General features: G+C 35.1%; 1 protein-coding gene across 5 annotated transcripts in view; it reads left to right on the forward strand.

The window, feature by feature from the left end:
• MACROD2 (mono-ADP ribosylhydrolase 2) overlaps window positions 1-22,722 on the forward strand; it is a 2,186,605-nt gene that overhangs the window by 285,335 nt on the left and 1,878,548 nt on the right. Inside the window, exon 4 of one of the 5 annotated variants that reach the window (XM_081033485.1) lies at window positions 3,582-3,689. The exons of the other annotated variants lie outside the window; for them this stretch is intronic. Within the exon in view, the coding sequence (XP_080889611.1) occupies window positions 3,582-3,586 (5 nt within the window). The 3' untranslated portion in view covers window positions 3,587-3,689. Of the gene's footprint in view, window positions 1-3,581; window positions 3,690-22,722 lie in introns of those variants that run through there. 5 annotated transcript variants of the gene reach the window in all.

Raw genomic sequence — 22,722 nt, forward strand, 5'->3', positions numbered from 1 at the left:
ACTTGTTATTAAGCATTTATGTAATTTGGGAATTTTGATAGTTATATCAAAGCGTGCTAAAAGCATCTTTCTTTCAGGTGCCCTTAGAAGTTGCTTCTGGAAATCTGCTTTGAAATTGCTTTCTGAAAGCCTTATTCATGCTGTATGGAAAATTAAGCTTTTCTCCATTTCAAAATGGCAAAGTGTCTGTAGGTTATTAGTAGGGGTGTTAGGTTGGACATGCCTGCTGCTACTGATCATGGGCAAGTAATGCACTATGCTTTCTTACCAGAGCAGTACCAAGAAAACTAAAGCTTGATTCGACAACTCAGCATACTGAAAATTTTAATGTTAAATTTGTTTCAAAATATTTGATAGAAAGTCATTATAAAACTTGGAACCTAGTGTACAAAATTTCTGTCAGCTCTTAAGTATTGGCAGTACCAAAGAATAATTGGTCACCATTACTATTTGAAACAGCAAATTACCTTATGGTAGTATAATAGGTGTCCCTTAGAATCCTCTGGCTATTTAAGTCACATCTAAAAACCCAGGATATGAATTTTAAGTATTTTTGAGAGGAAGATGTAGAATTATGAGGCATCATTTCAGCTAAATTTTTATTGGCAACTGAACTCTCATTAAGATGAGTTTCCAGATTAAATTTGAGCTAGGGTGTAGTTACCACACCCTTTGTACCTTATTGCCTATAAAGAGGAACAGCCCTTGTGATTCACAGACTGTTCTAAATTGCATAATACTTTCTAAATGCCTGTAGCAATCCAAATGCATTTCTAAAATGTTGTGAATGCTCCATATTTCCTTTGGTTCTATTTTAGCCTTGCTGGTTGGTTTCTTTGATCAGTTTTTGTTGCTGGTCCATTTTGGAGAGTTCACATTTCAGTGAAGAAACTGAGTTTCCTTGTATATAAACAACCTTAATGCTTTCATGGTGGAATTTGGAAAGGTCACATTCTAGAAGAGAGGCTAGATTCCTCATTTTGACTTGCTATATGTTATTCTGCCCTGCTTTAGTGCCCTCCCCCATCCCAATGCCTAAATTACCTTTTACCTACTTCTTGCCATTTTTCAGTCCTCAGCTCAAGTTCCATGATTGTAGTTTTTAAAGTCAAACCACTTTAGCCTTTATTTGTCTCTCCCTTCTTTGCATTCCTAGTGGTTAGATTTAATAGAACACATTTGAGTAAATTACCTCTTCTCTAATCATTTCATTATCTTATCTACTCACTCATTCATTCATTGTCTTATCCAGTAAACATGTGTCGTGCTTTTTCAATGTAATTTGCAAGACAATTTTCTTGTTCCTATAGTGGAAATAAAGTTGATTCAATCTTTACCCTACAGGTGAAGCACATAAGAATAAATAGTCATAATACAAGGTGGTGTGTGTGAAATGGTGCTACTGGAATTTATTTTGATTATTTACCCATATAAATTCTCTTCCATAAGAGAGAACAATTTTAGTGTGGTGACCAGGATGAAGAGATCGTGGAAAACAGATATTTAACTGGACATTAAAAGATGGATGAGTAAGATTTTGCAAGGTGAAAAAGATGGTATAGGATGTCATTCCTGCTAGAAGGAACTAAGTTAGAAAACACAAGAGTGAAGAAGAATAGATTGAGTTTAGAAGATTTCAGATCATATCTAGTTTAGTGTAAGTATTAAGGAGTAATAAAAAAAATTATTTTACTAAAAACATGTCAGTATCTCCAGTCTAGAATTCTGCCTTGACTTCTTCTGTAGTGTAAGTCTTAAATGTCTATCCTGATTTCACTTTGGATGTAGATATATTAACATTAATCTCTACCTGGGTCACTACTCTGTTGCATAGAAAATCATTCACAATATTTCAAAGACAATTTTACAACAAACTGTATTATATGTTTATGGATTGATTGTAAAAATGGTAAAAAAAAAAAAGGTAAATTCCTAGAAGTCATCAAAAATAAACATATCAAAATTAATGTGTCATTTGGAACTTTATAGTAACCAAGGAAACCCACACTCTCTCTACTGTAATGTGGACACACCATTTCCTTTGGGGGAAAAAATGTATCAAAAAGGAGCCCTATTCAGTTAACTTTTGAGTTAATGTGTCCTCAGTTTCTCATAGTTCACTCCATTAGGAAGATATTTCATTTGAGCATGAGCATACCTCTTTAGTGGAAAATGAAAAACAAAATAAAACTAAATCTAGAGGAAGAAAACTTGAGGACTTTTCTCTCTCCCTTTCTCTCCCTTTGTCAATCTCATATTCACAGGAAGGTAATACCATGGCTTCTGCTTATGTATAACATTGACCTACCATTGGCAGGATGCTTACAAGTGCAATGATTGTTTCTGTTGAGAACACCAGCAATTATATTATCTCTTTCATCCCCCTACTCCGTAATGACCAGTGATATTTGACCAGTGATATTTGTTACAAAGTTCCTATGGTCTTGCTTCATAGTCATGTATCTTTTTGTACAAAGCTGACTCCATCATGGGAAGGGGCTTTAGGATAGTGACCTTGTCATTATCCTGGCCTGATGTCAGAAGTAGAGAGAATTTCTGCAGCAAAAGAAAGTGAAACATAATTCTGTAGAAATAGAATTTTCTACACAAAAACAATGTTAAAATATTTTTCTTGTGCTTTCATTAACATTGTGGGGGTGAACACATCATGTTTATAGGAGTATGAACCATATAGGAGAAAAAACCCTAATAAGTTTCTGTAATGTAAAAATCACTGTTAATATTATAGTGGTTAAAAATTTACATAATTATTCTATCTTCTATCAATTAATGCCACACACTTCTAAGATGTCTTTCTTTTCTATTTTTAGCATCCCTGTACTTTAGTTTGTCATTCGTTTGTCAAGTAGTTCTTACTTCACAAAAATTGTGCTATTTTACATAAATTTTTCTATGAAAATAAACATAAGCAAAAACTATAATAGTTCTTGGTATAATAGCGATTCTCTTCCTATTCCCTCTACAATTCTTGAGTTGCTATAAGCCAAAAACCAAAATCCATTATTAAAATGTTCCCCATGCCAGGTTTTTATTACTAATATGTTGTTTATTTTTAATCATCTTTTGAATTATTGACTATTTTATGGTGTCTCATAACAGCAATTTCTATTTGTTTTATATACTTCATAGAGTAGACTTCATTTTCTGCCTCACTCCATTATATGTAATGGCTTAGCTTTGAAATCTTTGCTTGATTTAGAGGACATTAATTTGCTTTAACACATTACCATCTAAAGAATAATAGCTCAGGTTTGTATGGTCTTATAAAAACTTTATCTTGATACGCTCTAAAAGGTTCTTTATTTTTTGTTCTCTCTTTTTTCTAATTTTTAAAATTCTTCCTGGTATACTTGTCACGTATCAGGATATTAAGCAGATGCTCAGACTGACTCAGCTAGATAATTTCAGAATACTGAAATTCAGGTTTCAAAGCAATTGATAACTTACATTCCCACATTATTCTTCTAATATTTCACTCCCACTCCATGACATTTTTACCTAAGTCTTCCAGCAGCTGTTTTGCTACTTAACCTCTAGTTAATTGTTTCTTTTCTCCTCAGCCTGACTCCACAGAATGATGGATCTATTTTCTGTAGACTTGCCTGCAATTCTTAACTGAACCCCTAGAGTACTGTGTCCTATTTTATCCTTTTCAATTCTTCCCCAATGAGGCATGACCAAGAGATTCTTCTAGCCTTGAGAGGCAAGTTCTTGGAATGGAGTGGCAGATGGATATACAAGAATCACCAGTGCAGCGCTAATGGAAATTCAACTCCAATTAGATTTTAAAGTTGGTTGCTTCCAAAAAGTCTAGAAGTAATATGAATAGAATTGTTTGCCTCGTTGGGATTTTATTTTTTGCTACTAAGCTGCTAGGAAAAGTGATGATGATATTGGAGGAATTCAGGTTTAGGAAATGATGATGATTATATGATGATGGTGATGACGATGATCATTTATTAAAATCTTATTATATAATTCACTGTCAGTGTATTACTTTTATATTAGTGCATAATAAATTACCACAAACTCAGAGGCTTAATGCAACACACATTTATTGTCTTTGTTTTTGTGCGTCAGGAGTCTGGGCACAGCTTAGCCGAGTCTTCTGCTTAGAGTCTCAAGTTTGCAATGAAGGTTTTAGTCAGGGCTAGATTCTCTTCTAGAGGCTCAATTCGTTAAGGATCTCCTTCCTCACTCTTGTGGTTGTTGGACTGAGTACTTCAGTTTTTCCTGGCTGTTGGCCAGAGGCTACCCTCAGTTCCTAGAGGTCACCCTCAGTTCCTTGCCATGTAGTGTTTCTCAACAAGGCCTCTTATTTCCTCACGGCCATTCCAGGAAGAGAGAAAAACTCCTGCAAGACAAATGCTCAATCTTATGTTGCCTAATCATGTATATTAATCATTTATAGCTCATCATCTTTTCCATATTCTATTGCATAGAAACGAGTTACAGGTCCTGCCCATACTCAAAAGGAGGGCATTACATAAAGATATGAACATGAGGTGGTAGGAGGCATGGGAGCCACCCTGGGCATCCATACACCACAGGCAGAGGTTGCAGTTTGTTCCCCAGTGTCAATCCTTTCTTTTTCCTCCTAAGAAATAGCTAGTACCTCATTGTTAAATGGCTTTATGGTCACCTGGAGTAAAGACCTCATTCACTAGATTCCCTTGCAGTTAGGTATGGCCAAGTAAAAGAATCTGGAACTCGGAATTTTGTGAAATCACCCTATCAAAGAAGTCTCTACTCATGACTTCTTTAATTTGAGAGGAAAATAAACTTTTATTTTGTTTAAGCCATTCTTATTTTTGGCTATCTCTTGCAGATGAACTTAATTTTAAATGATGTTCTTTTCTATCATATATTCTCCTCTTTACTTTTCCCAACAGTCCTTCATTTCCATTTGGTGGTCTATTTTTTTTTTTCAAGGAACTCTAAATCACCCCTACATTCAAGTTAGGTCAATCAGAGCATTCTGCCTCCTGCTCATAGAGGTGGAAGTATGACCTATGCCACATAATCACAGTGAATCTCAAAACTTTTACTGAGAAATTATAGCAATACCTGTATGTAGCAATAATTCTGACTAACCATATTTTTTATTCCAGTCCCTGAGTCTATCCTAAGGAGAAACAGAATTTACCTGACTCTTGAGCCTATTGCTTGCCAGAGATGGCTCATGGACCATATAAACAAACCAAACTACTTCATAATAATGGCTGATATTTAAGGAATAGTCTAAAGGAAGCTTCCACACCAGTCTCTAGGTTAGAAATAGCATAGAAAGGAGGACTCTGAGAGAATTTCTCTGTCTCCCTAACTACAACAGGATTACTCATGATGACTCAAGGAGAATTGGGGGATTCCTATTTAGTATAGGTCTCAGAGACACTCACATGAGTGGTGAGAATGGATATCCCTGCACTTGTGGAATGCAGATCACAGTATATTGGAATGCAAAAGTAATTTGTGTTTCCTAAATTGTGTATTATTTTCCACATCTGTATTCTTTATTTGGGGGCAAAGCATATTTGAGTTTATTATTGGACTTTTAAAATTACCAAACTAGCTGTTGCTCACTGTTGTAAATTGATCAATACAAAGGTGTGGCCTCATGTTTAAAACAGATGCTTTTTCTCTCAGGAAGTCTTCTGCCCTTCCGTGCCTTTTATTTACCTTTTTTAGCTTTACGTTGATAAAATATTCATTAAAAACAAACAAACAAAATGTAACAAAAAAATGTGATTTAGTATTTCTTGTATTGTTTATTTCAGTGATCACAAGGTTTTAAAATGTTTTTGGCCTAAACAAAGAATTTTTGTTTTTAAATCCAAAGTAGATACAATTGCCCAGGACTCTGGAGACAGAATGGAAGTAAGGATTCATCAGCCTTTCCCCAGTAGAAACTTATATCTAAGTTAAGGGGTGAAAGGCTTAAATAAGTGACTGAGAAAGTGCTAATCATATGCTTATACCACAATTGTATATGAGCATATATAAATAAAGAAGACAACTATTTAGAATGGCTCAAGAAGTTTCTGAAAAGGGTGGTGTGATGAAAGGAGGGCCCTAGACTAGGCCAGGGAGAACAGAATCAGTTGCGGCTTCCCCGAGAATTCTTGACATGAAACAGAGGAACTGTCCCCAGACCTGGCCAAGCATCCCTTAATCCCACCTCAGATCTAATGGGACAGAATCTCAGGAGTGAGGACAGCGTACCTGTCTTTTTAACTAGCTCTTTATTTGTTTATTTTTCTTTCTTTTTTTCTTTTATGGTTATATGTATTTTTTTAATTTATTAGTTTCAGGTGTACAAGACAAGGTAATACTTAGACGTTCATCATTTATATCCCTCACACTGTGAACCCCCCGCCCCCCATCCACTATCCCTCTGACCTTGCACCGAGCCAGCACATTATATATATAAAGTTATAGTTGGCATTCATTATTGTTTAGCTTCTGGTGTACAATGCCATGATCAGGCATCCACAATATCCCTGAGGTAGCTCTTTAGATAATTCTTTCTGAAAACTGGCATTTAGGAGTTCCTGAAGCAGAAGGTATGCCTTGTTATTATCACAGCTGCTTGAAAATTAATTTGGGAATGCAATTTATGATTCAAGAACTTTCAAAAAATCAAATAAAAGGTTATATTCATGGTTCATGTATTATATGCCTTATAATCATGTGTTTGTACATGAGTTGCTATTCTCTTAAAATTTTTTGTTTCATATTTGTACAAGTTTTTCAAAAAATGAAACAGGTTTAAGGGTCTACAGACATAATCTTTCCTCATTTATTTATTCATTAATTTGTTCATTTCTTTGATGAACATTGGATAAGTCTGGAGGAAAGGAATGATATAATTAAGAGAAGAACATTCATCCTGCACTAGGAGAACTTTATTAAAGATGATATGAATTAAACACAAACAAATGTAATGCACAGGAATAGTGCTAGAAGAAAGAGTGATTACTTTTAGCCATGGGAATTTGAGAGTCTTTTATGGAGCATTTGAGTTTGAAATTTGGACTTAAAAGTGTGGGTAAAAATGGACATTTTAAAATAAGGTAAAAGATGTTCCAGATAAAAGACACAGTGTGAACAAAAGCCTCTATGGTTTTATTTTCAAATAAAACTTGAAAATGCACCTTAAAAATTATATGTTTGTGTGTGCATATGTGTGTGTATGTACACTTTTGAAATGAAATGTTATTCTGCTTGATTTTGATGGAATGGCCATTAAATACACATTTTGGTGGGGTAGATGTGGCTTCCAGTTGGGGAAAGGCATGCCCTTTGTTTTGCATCGAGAGCAAGATATGTGGTGAATGAGTCATATGATTTTGCAAATTTGAAAGGAATTAATATTTTCACCATAAAAAAGGGAAAATATAGGATCATATAGTGAAATCAACATGTTGAAACTCTTGAAGGGCAGAAGGTAATAACACAGCTGACCTGCCACCTATACCTCCCTACCCATCCATACCCTGCCAACTTTCCACATGAGTACTGAATAAGTACTGCATTGTTTCTGCAGTAAGATCAGATACCATTTAATACCCTGAATAAAATCTGTCTCTCACATTTTGGGGGGTGTACTTTAATGCTTGTCTAAGCATTATTTTATTTATTTTCTCCTTACCTATTGTCTTGCATGTCTTAAGTTGGTTTCCCTAGAAACTGAGATAGGAATTTTTATGCAAATTATTTATTGAAACAGTGCTCTCAAGAGAATCCTGTAAGAGAGTAAAGGAAGTAGGATAGGACAGGGGGAAAAGCTAGGTTAAGATGTACTTTTGCCTAAAGACTAGTCTTGGTATGGTCTGACCCTATTGGGAGCTCTGGAACACAAATAGCATCTCAGAGCTGTTCCAGCTGAAGGAAAGGGACTCACGTCTTGCTTTCCTCTCTTTCACCATCCATTCAGTGCCTAAGCTATTCTTGAAGGGAGGGCATAATTGCCGGAGAGGCAACTCCCAGAGGTGAAGGACATTTCTCAGAAGGGCGCTTTTATTACTAGCCAATACTCACAGTAGCTGAGAGAAGGATACACTACAGATAAAGTACAGTAGTTTTTAACTTGGGGCAATTTTGTCCCTGAGAGGCATTTGGTGATATTAGGAGATAATTTTGATTGTCATGACTTGGGGAGGGGTGGTAATGGTGTTGCTACTGGCATCTAGTGGCTAGAGACCAGGAATGCTTCTAAACATCCTACAATGCACAAGACAGCCCCTCTACAACAAAGAATTATCCAGTTCAAAATGTCAACAGTGCCAGGCTTGAGAAACTCTGCATAAAGGGAATCTTAGCAGGGCATCAACAATGACTCACCTTCCTTTTCATGTATGCACTAGGTTGCATTTGTAAACTGTAATAACAGCAAGAGACATTCTTGCTTGGACCATATCAGGTAAAAAAAAATCCAATCCCTTATCCATTCATCTGTCATCCATCCATCCATCCATCCATCCATCCATCCATCCATCCATCCATCCATCCATCTATCCATGCATGGATTTACTAAGCAGGTTGATTCATTAAGCAATTATTGAACTGTTACTACTATGCTTCCCGGAAAATAAGACTGAGTCTTATATTAATTTTTGCTCCAAAAGAGGCATTAGGGCTTATGTTCAGGGGATGTCATCCTGAAAAAATCATGTTCGGGCTTGTTTTCCGGTTAGGTCTTATTTTCAGGGAAACATGGCATGTGCCAGGCACTAGACTCATCAGTGGGGTGTAGGGATAAGTACAACATGGCCTCTGCTTTCAGGAAGCTTAGAAAATTAAGAAATGGGAGAGCAAACAGCCTAGTGGATTTGCCAAATGTAAAAGATAGAATCCACATTAACACAGGTTGACTGTATTAACCAAAACATAAATATTTCAATCATTTATCCAATATATATTATTTATTATTGACTACCTATTATATACCAGGTGCTATTCTAGGCACTGGAGGTATAGCAGTGAACAATAGGTGTATAACCCCGTCATCAAGGTGCATAATCCAGTGGGGAGAATAGCTAATAGACATTCAGATAAATTAATACATAAATGAAATTTTAGATGCAGATAAGTGCTATGAAGAACACAGAAGAAAAGAGTTGGAGAGAGAGAGTTAGAATAGGAATAGTGGGCTCCATATTTTAGTAAGGGTGATTGGAGAAAGCCCCTTTGAAGAGATGATAGTTCAGGTGAGACCTTATTGAGAAGGAGTCAGCCATGTGAAATTCTAGGAGAAGCGGAAGGTCTATTTTAGGAAGAGGAAGATGCTTGGTCTCATTGAGGAACCAAAATACCAGTGTAGCTGCATCCTAGTTCATAAACAGGGCAGTGGTAGAGGATGAGTTCAAAGACGTGAGCAGGGCCAGATGATGGAGGACCCACTAGACCACTAAAAGAGTTTGGATTCTAATCCAATTACAACGGGAAGCCATTGGAGGTTTTTGAAACAGCATGGTAACATGATCTGAATTATATATTTTGAGATGATCATTTTGGCATATGTGTGATGGTCCAGCAAGGAGATCCTGCATCAGTCCAGGAAGGACATTGTGGGCCTGCCTCCAATATCTTCCCACTTGTTTTTACCCCCTTCAGAAGTGCAATATAGAGTATCTTTCCTATCATATACCCTCACTTTAGTGGGTAAAATATCTGCCATTAGAAGAGTGGAAATACTGTAATATATTTAATATGTCACTTTTTCTAACAGCATTGTGTTATTTCTGAATAGGTGAATAGATATTAAGTTTGAGTTTTAAAGAGCAGTTAAGTATTCATTATGCTGTGTCCCAAATGTGAACACATCGATAGAAAGACGAAGCCTTTCGGATTAGTGAATTAAGACATTAGCTACTTAAAATTTATTTGGTGTAGTTTCCCATCCAAACCAAATCACTTTCAATTTTTTAAATGTATATAGTTCTTTACTTTGAAAGATAGGGCAACATAGGATGAACAATCAATCAGTGAATACTTTCTTTCGTGTGTGTGTGTGTGTGTGTGTGTGTGTTGTAGCACAGTCTGGAGGATTGAATTTCTCATAGGACATAAATAAAAGGACTGCTAGGTGAATAGTTTCTAGAATGCTTTTTTTCAGAACAGCTTGAAACCCAGGGTTTACAACCTAATTAGAATCTTCTCACAGACCTTTAGTAAGCAGTGAGCATCAGTGTAGGCTTGACTTGAGTTTGAATGATGTTCTTTGTTTATTCTGGTGTTCACGGAGAGCAGCATGTAAAATGCATTATTTTATGTGTTAGTAGTAATAAAATTTTTAATACATTAATAGAGAGCTTGACAGAAGCCCAGAGGAGCTTGAATATTTTATGGATATATTTTGTAGTCAAGTAGTTTATTTAAAAAGTAGCTAATGCACTATATATATATATATATATATATATATATATATATATATATATATATATATATATATATATATATATAATTATGCAGCCAGCATAATTCCACTATTGAAGAGTGGGCATTGAGATGCTCTTTTGATATAGTCTCCACTTTTGAGACATATTTTCAAGGCTTATAAATTATAAAATTGGCAAAGATGGAGCTTGCTTAAGTTGATTTTTTTAAAATGAAGTGTATGTTTAGCAGGAATTATAATTGCTCTAAATGTCCATTTATAAATGAAAACGAATAAGTAAGTTTTTTTTTAGTATAAGCCTGGCAATTTTATTAATGTCTCACCTAATTATAAACCCAGTAGAAGCAGTTTCTAACATATAATTGCTTTATAGTGCAATTATATGATTTATATAAAATGTATGCAAATGCATGATCTGACAGAACTATCTTTGGTGCGAGAAATAAGGGTTGTGTCGTGGTTTCTAGTCATGTCATATTGCAGCAGTTTCACTAGTCATTATTCTACAGAGCTTCCTAAATTCCTGGTATCTTTGTGAGTATGCAGGTATGATTGAGTATATCTGTGTGATTACCTTTATTATCTATGTGCATTCCATTTTTGTAGACCTAATTTACAAATGGGGCAAATATAATGGCCCTCATTTTTTAAATAAAATCCTGAAGATGGACAGCAGGAAAAAGTAACATCCTGAAAACCCTTTCACTAAGTGGTCAAGAAGCAACTTAAGATTTGTATATCAATTATTGCTTTTCCAAGTCAGGTGACATCAAATGTCCTTTAAAATGGTCATAATTGCCCTACAATTATCTAGATGTATTTTGCCAGAGCTGTAACTTGAATGGACTTTTTGAATGTATGTTTCTTCCACAGACATGCTACTGGGTGAATAAAGTTTTATTGCACATGTTACTGTTTCCTACATCATTAGTCTCTAGTACTCAGGAATTTAAACATTCATTAGGTATGCTGGTCCCAAGTCAGACAGAATTTTGAGGTACTGTTATTGACCTGTCTGTTACTCTGACTGATGGTACTTGTACAACGATAGAATAGTTTCATAATCTATCCTGATTTAATCTGATGGAATCATCTGCCTATATGGAAATCTAGCTAGATGGACATGGAAATACATATGGATTAGCTGGGACCATGTTCATCAACCTGATTCATAGTTACAGTAACAGCACTTTCTAGAACTATTTTGCAGTCTTGCTTATAGACTATAACTCAAGTTTGAACAAATTCTCATACTTATATTATAAATAATACCTAGGGTACAACCATCCACCTTGGAAAAATTTAGTATCATCTACTAAAATTGAAGCTATGTGTATCTGGAGACTCAGTGATAGTATTCCCAGATGTATGCCAACATATTTATTTATGCTTCTGTACACTTAGAGACACGTATGAGAAGTTCATAGCTGCATTATTCACAATGCCTCAAAACTCATGACAACCTATATGCCCATTAACCATAAAATGGATGAGTATATTTTGGTAGATTTGTATAATGTAACAGTACGTGGTGGTAAAAATGAAGAAATTACATGTATACATAATATACTGAATCACACAAATGTAATCTTTGCATGAAAGAAACCAGACATAAAGGAATACACAGTGGGTGATTCCATTTAAATAAAGTTTGAAAACAGGCAAAACTAAAGTATAGTATGAAGAGATGCAAACAGGTAAACTATTAAGCAAAGCAAGGAAACGATAACCATAAGAGTAAGGATAGGAATTATTTTAGTTGAGAGTTGTGATTATGAAGAGGCAAGTGCAGGACATCCAGGAGTGATTATAGTATTCTTTTTCTTCCCTTGGATGATGCTATGAAAATACTCACTTTAATTTATTAAGCTGTTCAGTTATGTTTTATGTACATATATGTGATTTGTATTTCACAAATAAAACTTGAAGAAAAAACCTGAATGTGACTACTTAACTCTGGGACTGTTCTTAGTATTAATATTTGTAAAGAACCTTTCAGAATAGGAAGGGTGATATCATTTGTAGAAACCTCTGAACCAAAAGCGGAAGAATGTAACCCAAGATTTAATTCCTTACACAATCAGAGATTTGCTTTTGATACTGTATTTCTCCGAAAGTAAGACCTAGCCAGACGATCAGCTCTAATGCGTCTTTTGGAGCAAAAATTAATATAAGACCTGGTAGTATATTATATTATATTATTATTATATTATACTATATTATATTATACCCGATCTTATAGTAAAATAAGACCGGTTTTACATATTTATTATATTATATTATATTATATTATATTATATTATATTATATTATATTATATTATATTATATTACATTGTATTATATTATATTATATTATTATATTATATTATAATATATTATATTATTATATATCATATCATATCATACATATCATATCATATCATATTATATTATTATACCTGGTCTTATAGTAAAATAAGACCAGGTCTTATATTAATTTTTGCTCCAAAAGATGCATTAGAGCTGATTGTCGGCTAGGTCTTATTTTTAGCAAAACATGGTATATACAGAGAGGTGTTGATTAATTATGATTCTCATATTATCAGTTTTAAACTTCATATTCTGTCTGTATTGGACTCCTGAATTTACCTAAAAAAAACTCAAAAGAATAAGGATTTAGTATCATAAGCAAACCCCAATATAGGATGATAATATCAGACACAGGTCAATGTAACTTCTCTGAATCATGCCTTGGAGCTGCCAGTGCAGCTTTTCTCCCCACCCCCACACATAGAATTTTGCCTGTATTTAACTTTTCCCAAATCATAAAGATGAGAGTACTGGTAGTTTGAGTGAGACTAATCCACAGCTCTTACTAGGGATTTCATTTAGAACTAAAACATACGTTTACTAATGACAGCTAACTTTTGTTATCACGTCTTTATTTGAGAACATTCTGTTAAATGTGCATACATGAATTATCTCTTGGGAATCTCACAACTACACTCTGAGGTCACATACTAATATTATTCCCATTTTGGAGATGAGGAAACTGAGACTCAGAATGGGGAGTTGAAAATACATAGGTCTAGGTCCAAAGTCCATGATCTTTACTGCTAGCTTGTATACCTCATAGTGTATTCATTTAGTTTAAAGCTGTAAAAGAAATCCAACACTTTGTTAATGAGACATTTATTTCAAATGGAAACTTTAAGGAGTTGACAGGCTTTTTATTCCTGCTCCACTGATGTTCTTTATGTATCTTTGAGGCTTCCTTGACCAAACTCTTATGTTTTCAAGTAGAATTCAAAAACAAAGATGGTCAAACCACCTAACTCAAGCACTGGTTCAGAGTTAGACTCCATTTATGGACTAACGTCTGAGATTCTGCTGAGCTAGTTTCAGAGCCACTCCTATGTTTTCCATATCCAATTACTGTCTTATCTGCAATCAGCCATTAAATAAAAAACCTTGGGTGTAATGGGGCAGGTAGAAGAAATAGGTAAAGGTTTGTAGTGAGCCACTATGCTGAACAATGCTTTTGTTTGAAAAATGTATCCATTGTTAGGGTATCTAATTTTGTCTAAAGGAAAGAGATGATTATAAGGAAGAACCCTGGCAATGTTCTTAATAGCTAAGATTTACTGAGCACTTTATGTGTTTTAGGCATTGTTATAAAGACTTTTTACATATTAACTCATTTAGTCCTCAGTACAATTCTATGACATATATATTATTGTCCCCATGTACAGAAGGGAAATGGAGGGCACAAAAAATTACCTAATTTGTCTAAGATCACACACTTGTAAGTGGTAGAAAAGCAGTTATAATTTTTTTTTGGCTTATAGTCTATAAAGCAATAAACCTCATAGTATAGGTTTAAAAGACTGCCAAGTGTTTGTGAACTTTTATTTCCGCCGAACCCCTGAGTGAGTAAAGGTCAACTACCAAAAAAATGTTCTTTTGGATTTTCCTAAACCAACAACACTATGAAACGAATAGTGACCAATTGTATTGGTCCCTTGTCATTCCTTGCTCAAAAAATGACCTTATGTCTATCTATTGACTCCTACTTCTCTTTTAAAAGTGGAGTAGTTTTATTCTACCAAACATTTAAATTGGAGAAGTTATATTGTCTTTCCCTTGATACACACACACACACACACACACACACACACACACACAGAAGGTACCAAAAAATGTATACACATTTTAAGAAAGGAAAAAACTGTATTAAAATCATGCTGATGGTCACCACTTTGAGCAGTTCTTGTAATTGCAGAAGTCAACGTGACTTGTATTCAAGTCATGTATTTTTTTGTTATTGGTATATATTGAGTATTACAATTGTAACACCCGCACACACACACACACAGAGGGTACTATATATATATATATATATATATATATATATATATATATATATATATATATATATACCATATAACTAAAGAATTTTGGGATTATTGATCTGTTTTCCTCTTTGGAAATAGGCATGAAGTTTATTTAAATGTATATAATATGGGTTTCTGGAAATCAAATCATATATATTTAGATAATGTGAATTTTATTTAAATGTATATAATATGGGTTTCTGGAAATCAAATCATATATATTTAGATAATGTGAATTTTATTTTAATTCAGATTTTTTTGTGGGTAACATGAAATCTGTGAGTTCTTTGACTTCTTACTTCTCTTTAAATTAAATCTTTTTCTTGTAACAATATAGAAAATTAGATTTTTTTACTTTAATATCTTTGGATAGCTAGCAGAACTATATATAGAAATTATATTAGTTTTCTATTGTGATTTAATTACCCCAAGTTTAGTGGCTTAAAACAACATATACTTATTATCTCAAATTTCTGTAGAACAGAAGTAAGTCTAGAAAGCTAGACTGTCTCTGTTCAGAGTCTTAGAAGGTTGAATTGGTGTCATCCTGCTGGGCTCTTAACCTGGAGAATTGGGGAAAATATGCTTCCAGGACCATTTAGATTGCTGGCAGAATTCAGTCCCTTGCAGTTGTAGGACTGAAGTCCTGGTCTTCTTACTGATTGCCAGCAGGGAGCCACTCAGCTCTTTGTGGCCCTCTCCATTTTCAAGCCAGGAATGACATATTAGCATATTAGACTCTTCTCTGGCTTGGAAACTTTCTGGCTTCACTTCTACCCATACATACAAGGGTGAGAGGCTATGGAGACCATTAGAATCCTGCCCACTACAGGGAGATAGCAGAGTGTTTATGTTTTGGTATTTTCTTGAGATTTGTTATTGACAAATCACCTGAATTAGGCAACTTGCTTTACCTGAGTATTTTAATGTCCTTACACCTATTGATTTCTTAAAAGGAATAATTAATTTTTTTTTTTAAATTTTAATTCTGTTTACATATATTAGAAGTCGGGACATGGAGAGCATCTTAAAATTTGTAAAATGTATTTATTCTTCTGCATTCACTGAAATATTGTTAAACATTCAGGTAGTTAAAGGAGGTAGTAAGTAACTTAACTCTAATTCCAAAGTCCTTTTTTCTGATATGTCAGTGGAGACGTGGAACCATTTACTGTGGCTTTTATTTATGGTAAAGACAGAACATGTGATAGTGAATTGAACTTCAGAGAGAACTTCACAGAGAACTTGATTTAGAGTAACTTAGCTTTGCTCTGGACATTTCTGCAATGAAACCTATCTATTTTCATGCCTACCTCAAATCATATCCCACCTGCCATTTCCTGTTGGAAGTGCCCAAGGCTTCAGGAAACAAGCAAGGATGGAAGGGATCACTAGATCTTTTCCTCTGCCTGACTCTGGTTATAGAGAGACCTTGCAAGCTTCCACTTTATCCCAGAGCTTGCTTTCCTGAGGTGGAATGGTCACATCCACAGTGGTCACATTCCTTATATTCTCTGTGAAGAGCCACAGTAGTGTCAATGTCCAGGAGAGAAGAGAAGTCATCCTCAAGGTGAAAGACATCACACTCATCTTCGCTCTATTTGGCTTTCATTCAATGAAGAGACAGATTGTGAATAGGACGCGTGTATTTCCTAATCACTGAGTTTTCCTCTTGCTGACTCTACCATTTGAGGAGCTTCTCAGCTGATCCCTGGTTCCTATGTCACTGATGCTTAATATGCATCAAATTTGTTTCTTTTTAAAAGTTTATAGTCTTTCAGGTTGGTGTAGTTCCAACATATTTTTAACAAATCAAGCCTTCCTGAAGTCAAGCCTCCCTCCCTACACCCTCTCCCCATCCATAGCCCCCAGTACATTTAAAGATATATTAGTCAGAACAAAATTTCCCATTAGAAACATACAGGGGCTTATTCATAAACTGCATTGGGAGTCTTCTAATGAAGGATAGGGGCCAGCTATGTCATGGTCCCTTCTATGATTCTTTTGTGTGAATCCAGCATCTACATCGGTGCCCCTTGAAATACCATGACCTCTTAGCTTTATAACTCCAGTCTTTTATCATTTACCAGAATGACTACATTTTCAGTCTCTTCATTATTCTGTACCACTTTTCTCCTAAGATAAAGAAATGGGACCTCCTCCTTTATGCCTGAGACCTTTTCCACTCTCTTACATTTATGAATGTGAATTTTCATGTCATCACACTTTACAGGTTAAAAAAAATGACCATTATCCCTCCCAGAAATGACTTGCAGATGATTTTTCACTGTGACTGCCTATGCCTGGACTCTATGTTTACCAGAGTCTCTCTTAAAATGGCTTATCTGAACTGAACGTAATATTCCAAACATGTTTTGCCCAGCCTGAGCAGAATTGGCTGCTTTCTCCCATGATGTGTAGATTTTACTTTCCCAAGTTCAAGTGAGTATCCATTGTACAGCCAGAAGGGAAGTTAGCGATTATCTAGTGAACTCCAACCATTACTTTTTTTTAAAGTTTTACTAAATTTATTGGCATGATGTTGGTTAGTAACATTATATAGGTTTCAAGTGTACATTTCTATAATACATCATCCATATATTGCATTTTGTGTTTACCACCCGAGTCAATTATCCTTCCATCACTATAGTATATTTGACCCTCTTTTACCCTCTTCTACCATCCTCCCTTCCCCCTTACCCTCAGGTAACCATTAAACTGTTGTCTGTAAGTTTTTGTTTGTTTTTCTTAATTCATTTGTTGCTCTCAGTTTTATATCCCACATATGAGTGAAATCATATGGTTCTCGACTTTTTCTGTCTGATTTACTTTGCTTAGCATGATAATTTCAAGATCCATTCATGTTGTTGTAAATGGCAGTATTTCATCTTTTCTTATGGCCGAGCAGTATTCCATTGTATATTATGTACCACATCTTGTTTATCCAATCAACCGACCACTACTTTTTAAAAGAAGTCTAAGATTGCCTTAGGATATTTAGTACACATGGTATGTCTCTGGCTCAGATTGAAATTGTGTTCATCTGAGTTCTCCCCTACTTACCTTGTTTGGTTTGTCTAAAGAGATCAGTGTACATTCTATCACTTGATCCCTCCCATTTCACCTTAAATTTTGGCTTCACTTTCATCGTATTTCAGCTCATATGCAATAATCCATTACTTAAGAATTCTCCATTATCCTTTCTTTACATTCTATCCAAACTCCTAGCACTGGGTCAACCTAGCCATCTACCTCTTCCACAACTACCTGTAGGCTGCTGAATATTGGTCTTGAAATCACACAGTTGTGTGGTTTTTTTTCTTTTTTCTTTTTTGGTCTGTATAAATACGTATAAGATTTAGTGTTTGTGCTAGTCCTCAGCACCATTATTCAATCTTTTATTTAGATCTGATTAGCTGCCTCATAGTTTTCTCCTAGACTCCAAGCCTGCTCCTCCCTCTGGGCCTTTGAACTTGAGATTACCTCTGTCTAATGATCTCCCACTCCATCAATAATTCTTAAGCTTGACTGTGCATTAGAATCAATGGGGGAGGATAAAAATTATGGTGCCCGTACCCAGACCAATTAATTCAGAATTTCCGAAGGCTGAGGCCCAAGAATTACTTTTAGTTTTAAAAATTCCCAGGTGATACTAATGTGCAGCCAAGGTGAAAAGCCATTGCCCTGCAGAGATGCCTGCTTTGCTCTCTCCCTTTTATTGGCTTTATGTTCAAATTATCACCTCCTCAGCAAGGATTTTCCTATCCAACCTATCTAAAATATAAGCCACTTTCTATTCCCTTCCCCTACCTTATTTTCTAAATATCATTTACCAGGTACATTGCTGTTGTCTATTTCATTTTTTGCCCTCTTCTCACTAGAACATGAGATACATGATGCTTGCATATACACATTATCATATACATAGTGCATAACATATTGTCAGTGGTAATTGAAACGAGAAGAATGGATAAGACAGCTTTGTAAGAGTACGTAGACAGAGAAGAGGGCATAGATAAGAACTTCAAGGAACTGCAATGTTCAGGAAATCAATGAGGTTACTCCTTTTTTTAGTTGTTTTTTTCAATGCCATATTCCACCATCTATGTTAGGGCCTGTCATACTATTAAACAAAGAGTTGAGTGGTATCCCCAGTGTGGCTAATCTTCTAGACCTATCTCATCTACGGCCATGGCTTTAATGACCACCTATACTCTGATTCTCCTAAATTTTTATTTTAGGGCATGTGTGTAGTATCTTCACCCTCACATCCTAAATCTTCCTGGACTCTCCCAGGGGGAGTCAGGTAACACTTCTATTTTTCTTAGTCATGCTCACATTTCCTCTCATTACAGCACTTTTTACATTGCAGAATAATAATTTGTTTCTTTATTTCTTTTTCTGGGTCATACATTTCTTGAAGACACACTATTTTTTTTATTTATTTGGATATTGCCCGGGATTTACCACTTAGCATGTAGTAATCACTCAGTAATTTCTTTCTTGTATGAATGCATGAATTTGAAATCTATTGTTGCCATTAAACATCGTAATCCTACCTCTAAGATACAGTTCTTGATAGGAAGGTCTTATTGTCATTATTCAAGTTTTTGATAAATTGATAAAAGTATTGATAAAAAGTTTGAAAATTTTCAGCTCAAGGACAGAGTCCTGTGATGTGCTCTTAGTGACCACTCTCCAGGACGTGGCTGATCAATTTGGGGGTTGTGTTATTCAGTTCACCTAATAACATTGCCATGCAGACTGTGGTTCTCCATCTGGTTATGGAGGATATAATTAAAAATCGTTAAATGGTTCACTGAAATCATCAAATATAATCTGCAGAGGATAAGGCAATTGACAATTGACATTTGAAGTGTCTTCAAGCCAACACCTCATTCTCAAATGGGGATAAACTAAAATTCTTATCTTCTAGGGGACAGGGCAAGGGGAGGGAAGCAAATCAGCAGGCAGCTTGGTCTTAAAGAGCAGAGAGGCTGAGATTGAGCATGTCCTCAGATTGGGTTGACAAGATGAAGGTCAATTACATAGGAGGCTCTTAAATTGTTGCAGGTATTCCAGAAGTGTCAGTGAGCCAAAATCCCACTTGACCCTTGGATATTGATTGAAGAAGCAGAGGGACCTCTGCATTTGTGGTCCTGCACTTTGGTTGGGGAATGTGAAAGGCACTTGAATCTTGTCCTAAACTGATAACAGAAGTGGATACGAGAAAGGCACTTTTTCTTACCTTTCAGTTTTCCTTTACTATGGGTTTGATGAAGAAATGTAACTTTTTAAAAACAATGAAATTAGAGAATGGTATGTGCTTCATTTGTTCACTTTTGCTTTAAATTAAAATTTTAGTAATTATTCAGTTATTTTCATTGACTTGAGAAACTATGTCTTTTGGATATAATCTAGAATAACATTTGTCAAGCTATCACACTTTCAGAGCTATGAAATTTGAGGTTAGTAAGTTAATAGTCAGAATACCAGAAAACAATAAGCTGGGAAGAGAACTAAGATTTTCCAACTTTCAGATGACATCCCACTTATTAAGCCTTATGTTGTCATAAACTCAGTAAGAACCTTCAACATTAACAATGGTCTTTGAAATTTTGGGAAAATTTTTCTGTTATTTGACTTTGCTTCTGGTGATTCATTTTGGTAAATTACTTTGTGATTTGTATTAATTTCTAGGTTTTTTCTTTTCTAACAATTGAGTTATATCTCAGAGGATGTTGCTGGTGGTGGAAGGGCAGGGATTATTTGTCATTTCAGTTGATGAACTAGTTTGGATGATTTTACTGAAAGTTGACGTTGACTGTGTTCATCTGGAAAGCAGACAATTTTGACAGTTACAGCATACAAATGTAAGTGGGAGTGTTACATCTAGCTGTTCCAACTATGATGTGTTGATTTGAGCTGTTTCATTAATCCTTCTCAGGAGCAGCCCAAGTGCTATATAATTTCAGGAGAAAATACAGTCAGTGTATTTGCCCTCAGTGTGTGTTATTGCACTTGGTTTTCCTTACATAATTCCTTATGCTTGTATTTCTACAAGGATGTAGATTCCAGATCCCTCAGTTATAGAAGTTGCTCACAGTTCGTTTGAGCACATATGTGGTGTATGTGAGGAGTGGGCATGGGGGCTCGGGAAAATGGAAGCTTGTTTTGTGTTTCCTTGTATCATTTTCTTGAAATATTTTGGATCCAAGTTTGTGCTAGTTTTACCCATAAGAGATACACTATAATTTGTTTCTAAAGATTAATGTTCAGAAGGATCAAGAAAAGTAGCTATACCCTTTAAATTACTTTTGTAGGGAATTTGTTATTTCAGTGTTCTTAAAGTATTAGCTTTTCCCGTCCCATTCACAATAGCAGCAGTGTCATAAACAACTATAACAGACTTCTTGCAGAATCATTCCTCTTGACCAACAGAACTCTTGTCCCAATACTTTCTGAACTTCTTAGGACAAATGGTATGTAATTATGAGTATCTTTGCTAAGGATGCTCTTCCTTTCTGTTTGCCACTCTCACCTCCCAAATGATGTTAATTTTTAAGAGTATGTCTATATTCCAATTAAGTTTCATACACTGTTTTGTGAATTGTACTGTAATATATGCTCAATAAATGTTTGTTACTGATAAATACTCAACAAAATGTTGAATAAAATTTTTTTAACATTCTCATTTGTGTTACATCATACTTGTGAAACAAGTATGCACAGTAATTTTTCTTAGTGCACAGTAATTAAGTTGCACAGTAATTCTGTTCAGTGGGTGTGACTGCTAGATATTCTTCTCAGGTTCTGTAGTTGGGCACAGATTCAAGAGCTTCGGAGCCTGCCTAGTTGTAGGACTCCCCAGGGAATCAGATTATACATACATATTCCAATGCCCCACCCCAGACCTGCTCAGTCATAGTCTCTGGGTGATTTGTATCATCAGACAAGTGTGGGAAACCTGAAGCTAGGGAGTCATACTAGGAGCTTGATCAATGTGTAATTGTATATTGGTATGTAGGAAAGATTTATGGCTCTGGATCAACTTGATAGTTTTCATTTATTTCTAATGATGGTCAATTCAAATATCAGAAGAGAAAATTGCTCTGATGTGCTCTTTAAATTTTAGCTTCTATGAGACTTCAGTTGAAATACTTTTAAGATTATCATTTATTGAACACTTACCATTTGCAAAGTACTCTTTTAATTTTTTCATGTATTTACTAATGTTAGTATAGAGAGGTGAAATAATTTGCCTAGAGCCAAATAAGTAACAAGTAGGAAATCTTGGCTTTGCACCTAAGAAGTCGGATTTCAGAATTTGCACAAGTAAGCCCTGGAATGTATTGCCTATAGCCACCAAATGCTACATACTTAATGTGTCAGACACTGCTATACTAAGCACTTCATATACTTTAAATTCATTTACCAATCCTATGAAGTAGGGTTAAGAAAGGCAAGTTTAGAGAGATTAAGTAATTTGCTCAGAATTAACCTGCTAGTAAGTGGTAGAACCAGTGTGGTTTGAAGTTGGGTTGGCTCAACTCCAAAACTGTGCTCTTAACCACTACCCTATATGCAAGAATGACATGCTTGAATGTGCTGATTTCTTGTCATCTCTTCAATATTTTTTTTTACAAAAATAATAGTTACTGGGGATTTCTGGAAGATAATTATGTTACACTTCAATGTCTACATTAAACAATGTCTACATTTAACATCTACACTAAAACACTTCAATGTTGACATTAAATTTTAGAAGAGATTCTGAAATACAGAGTTCCTTGTCCCAGAAAGAGTTTTAAAGAATAAATTCGTCACTCTGTTAGCTGTGATAGACTGGCTGAAAGTAGAGCATAGGGTTAACATTCTTTTAAGAGATTCTTAACCCTATATTTTTTAATACTAAAGGAGAGTATAG

This window comes from Rhinolophus hipposideros (assembly GCF_964194185.1).
Source record: "Rhinolophus hipposideros genome assembly, chromosome: 22".
In the NCBI taxonomy this organism is placed as follows: domain Eukaryota; kingdom Metazoa; phylum Chordata; class Mammalia; order Chiroptera; family Rhinolophidae; genus Rhinolophus; species Rhinolophus hipposideros.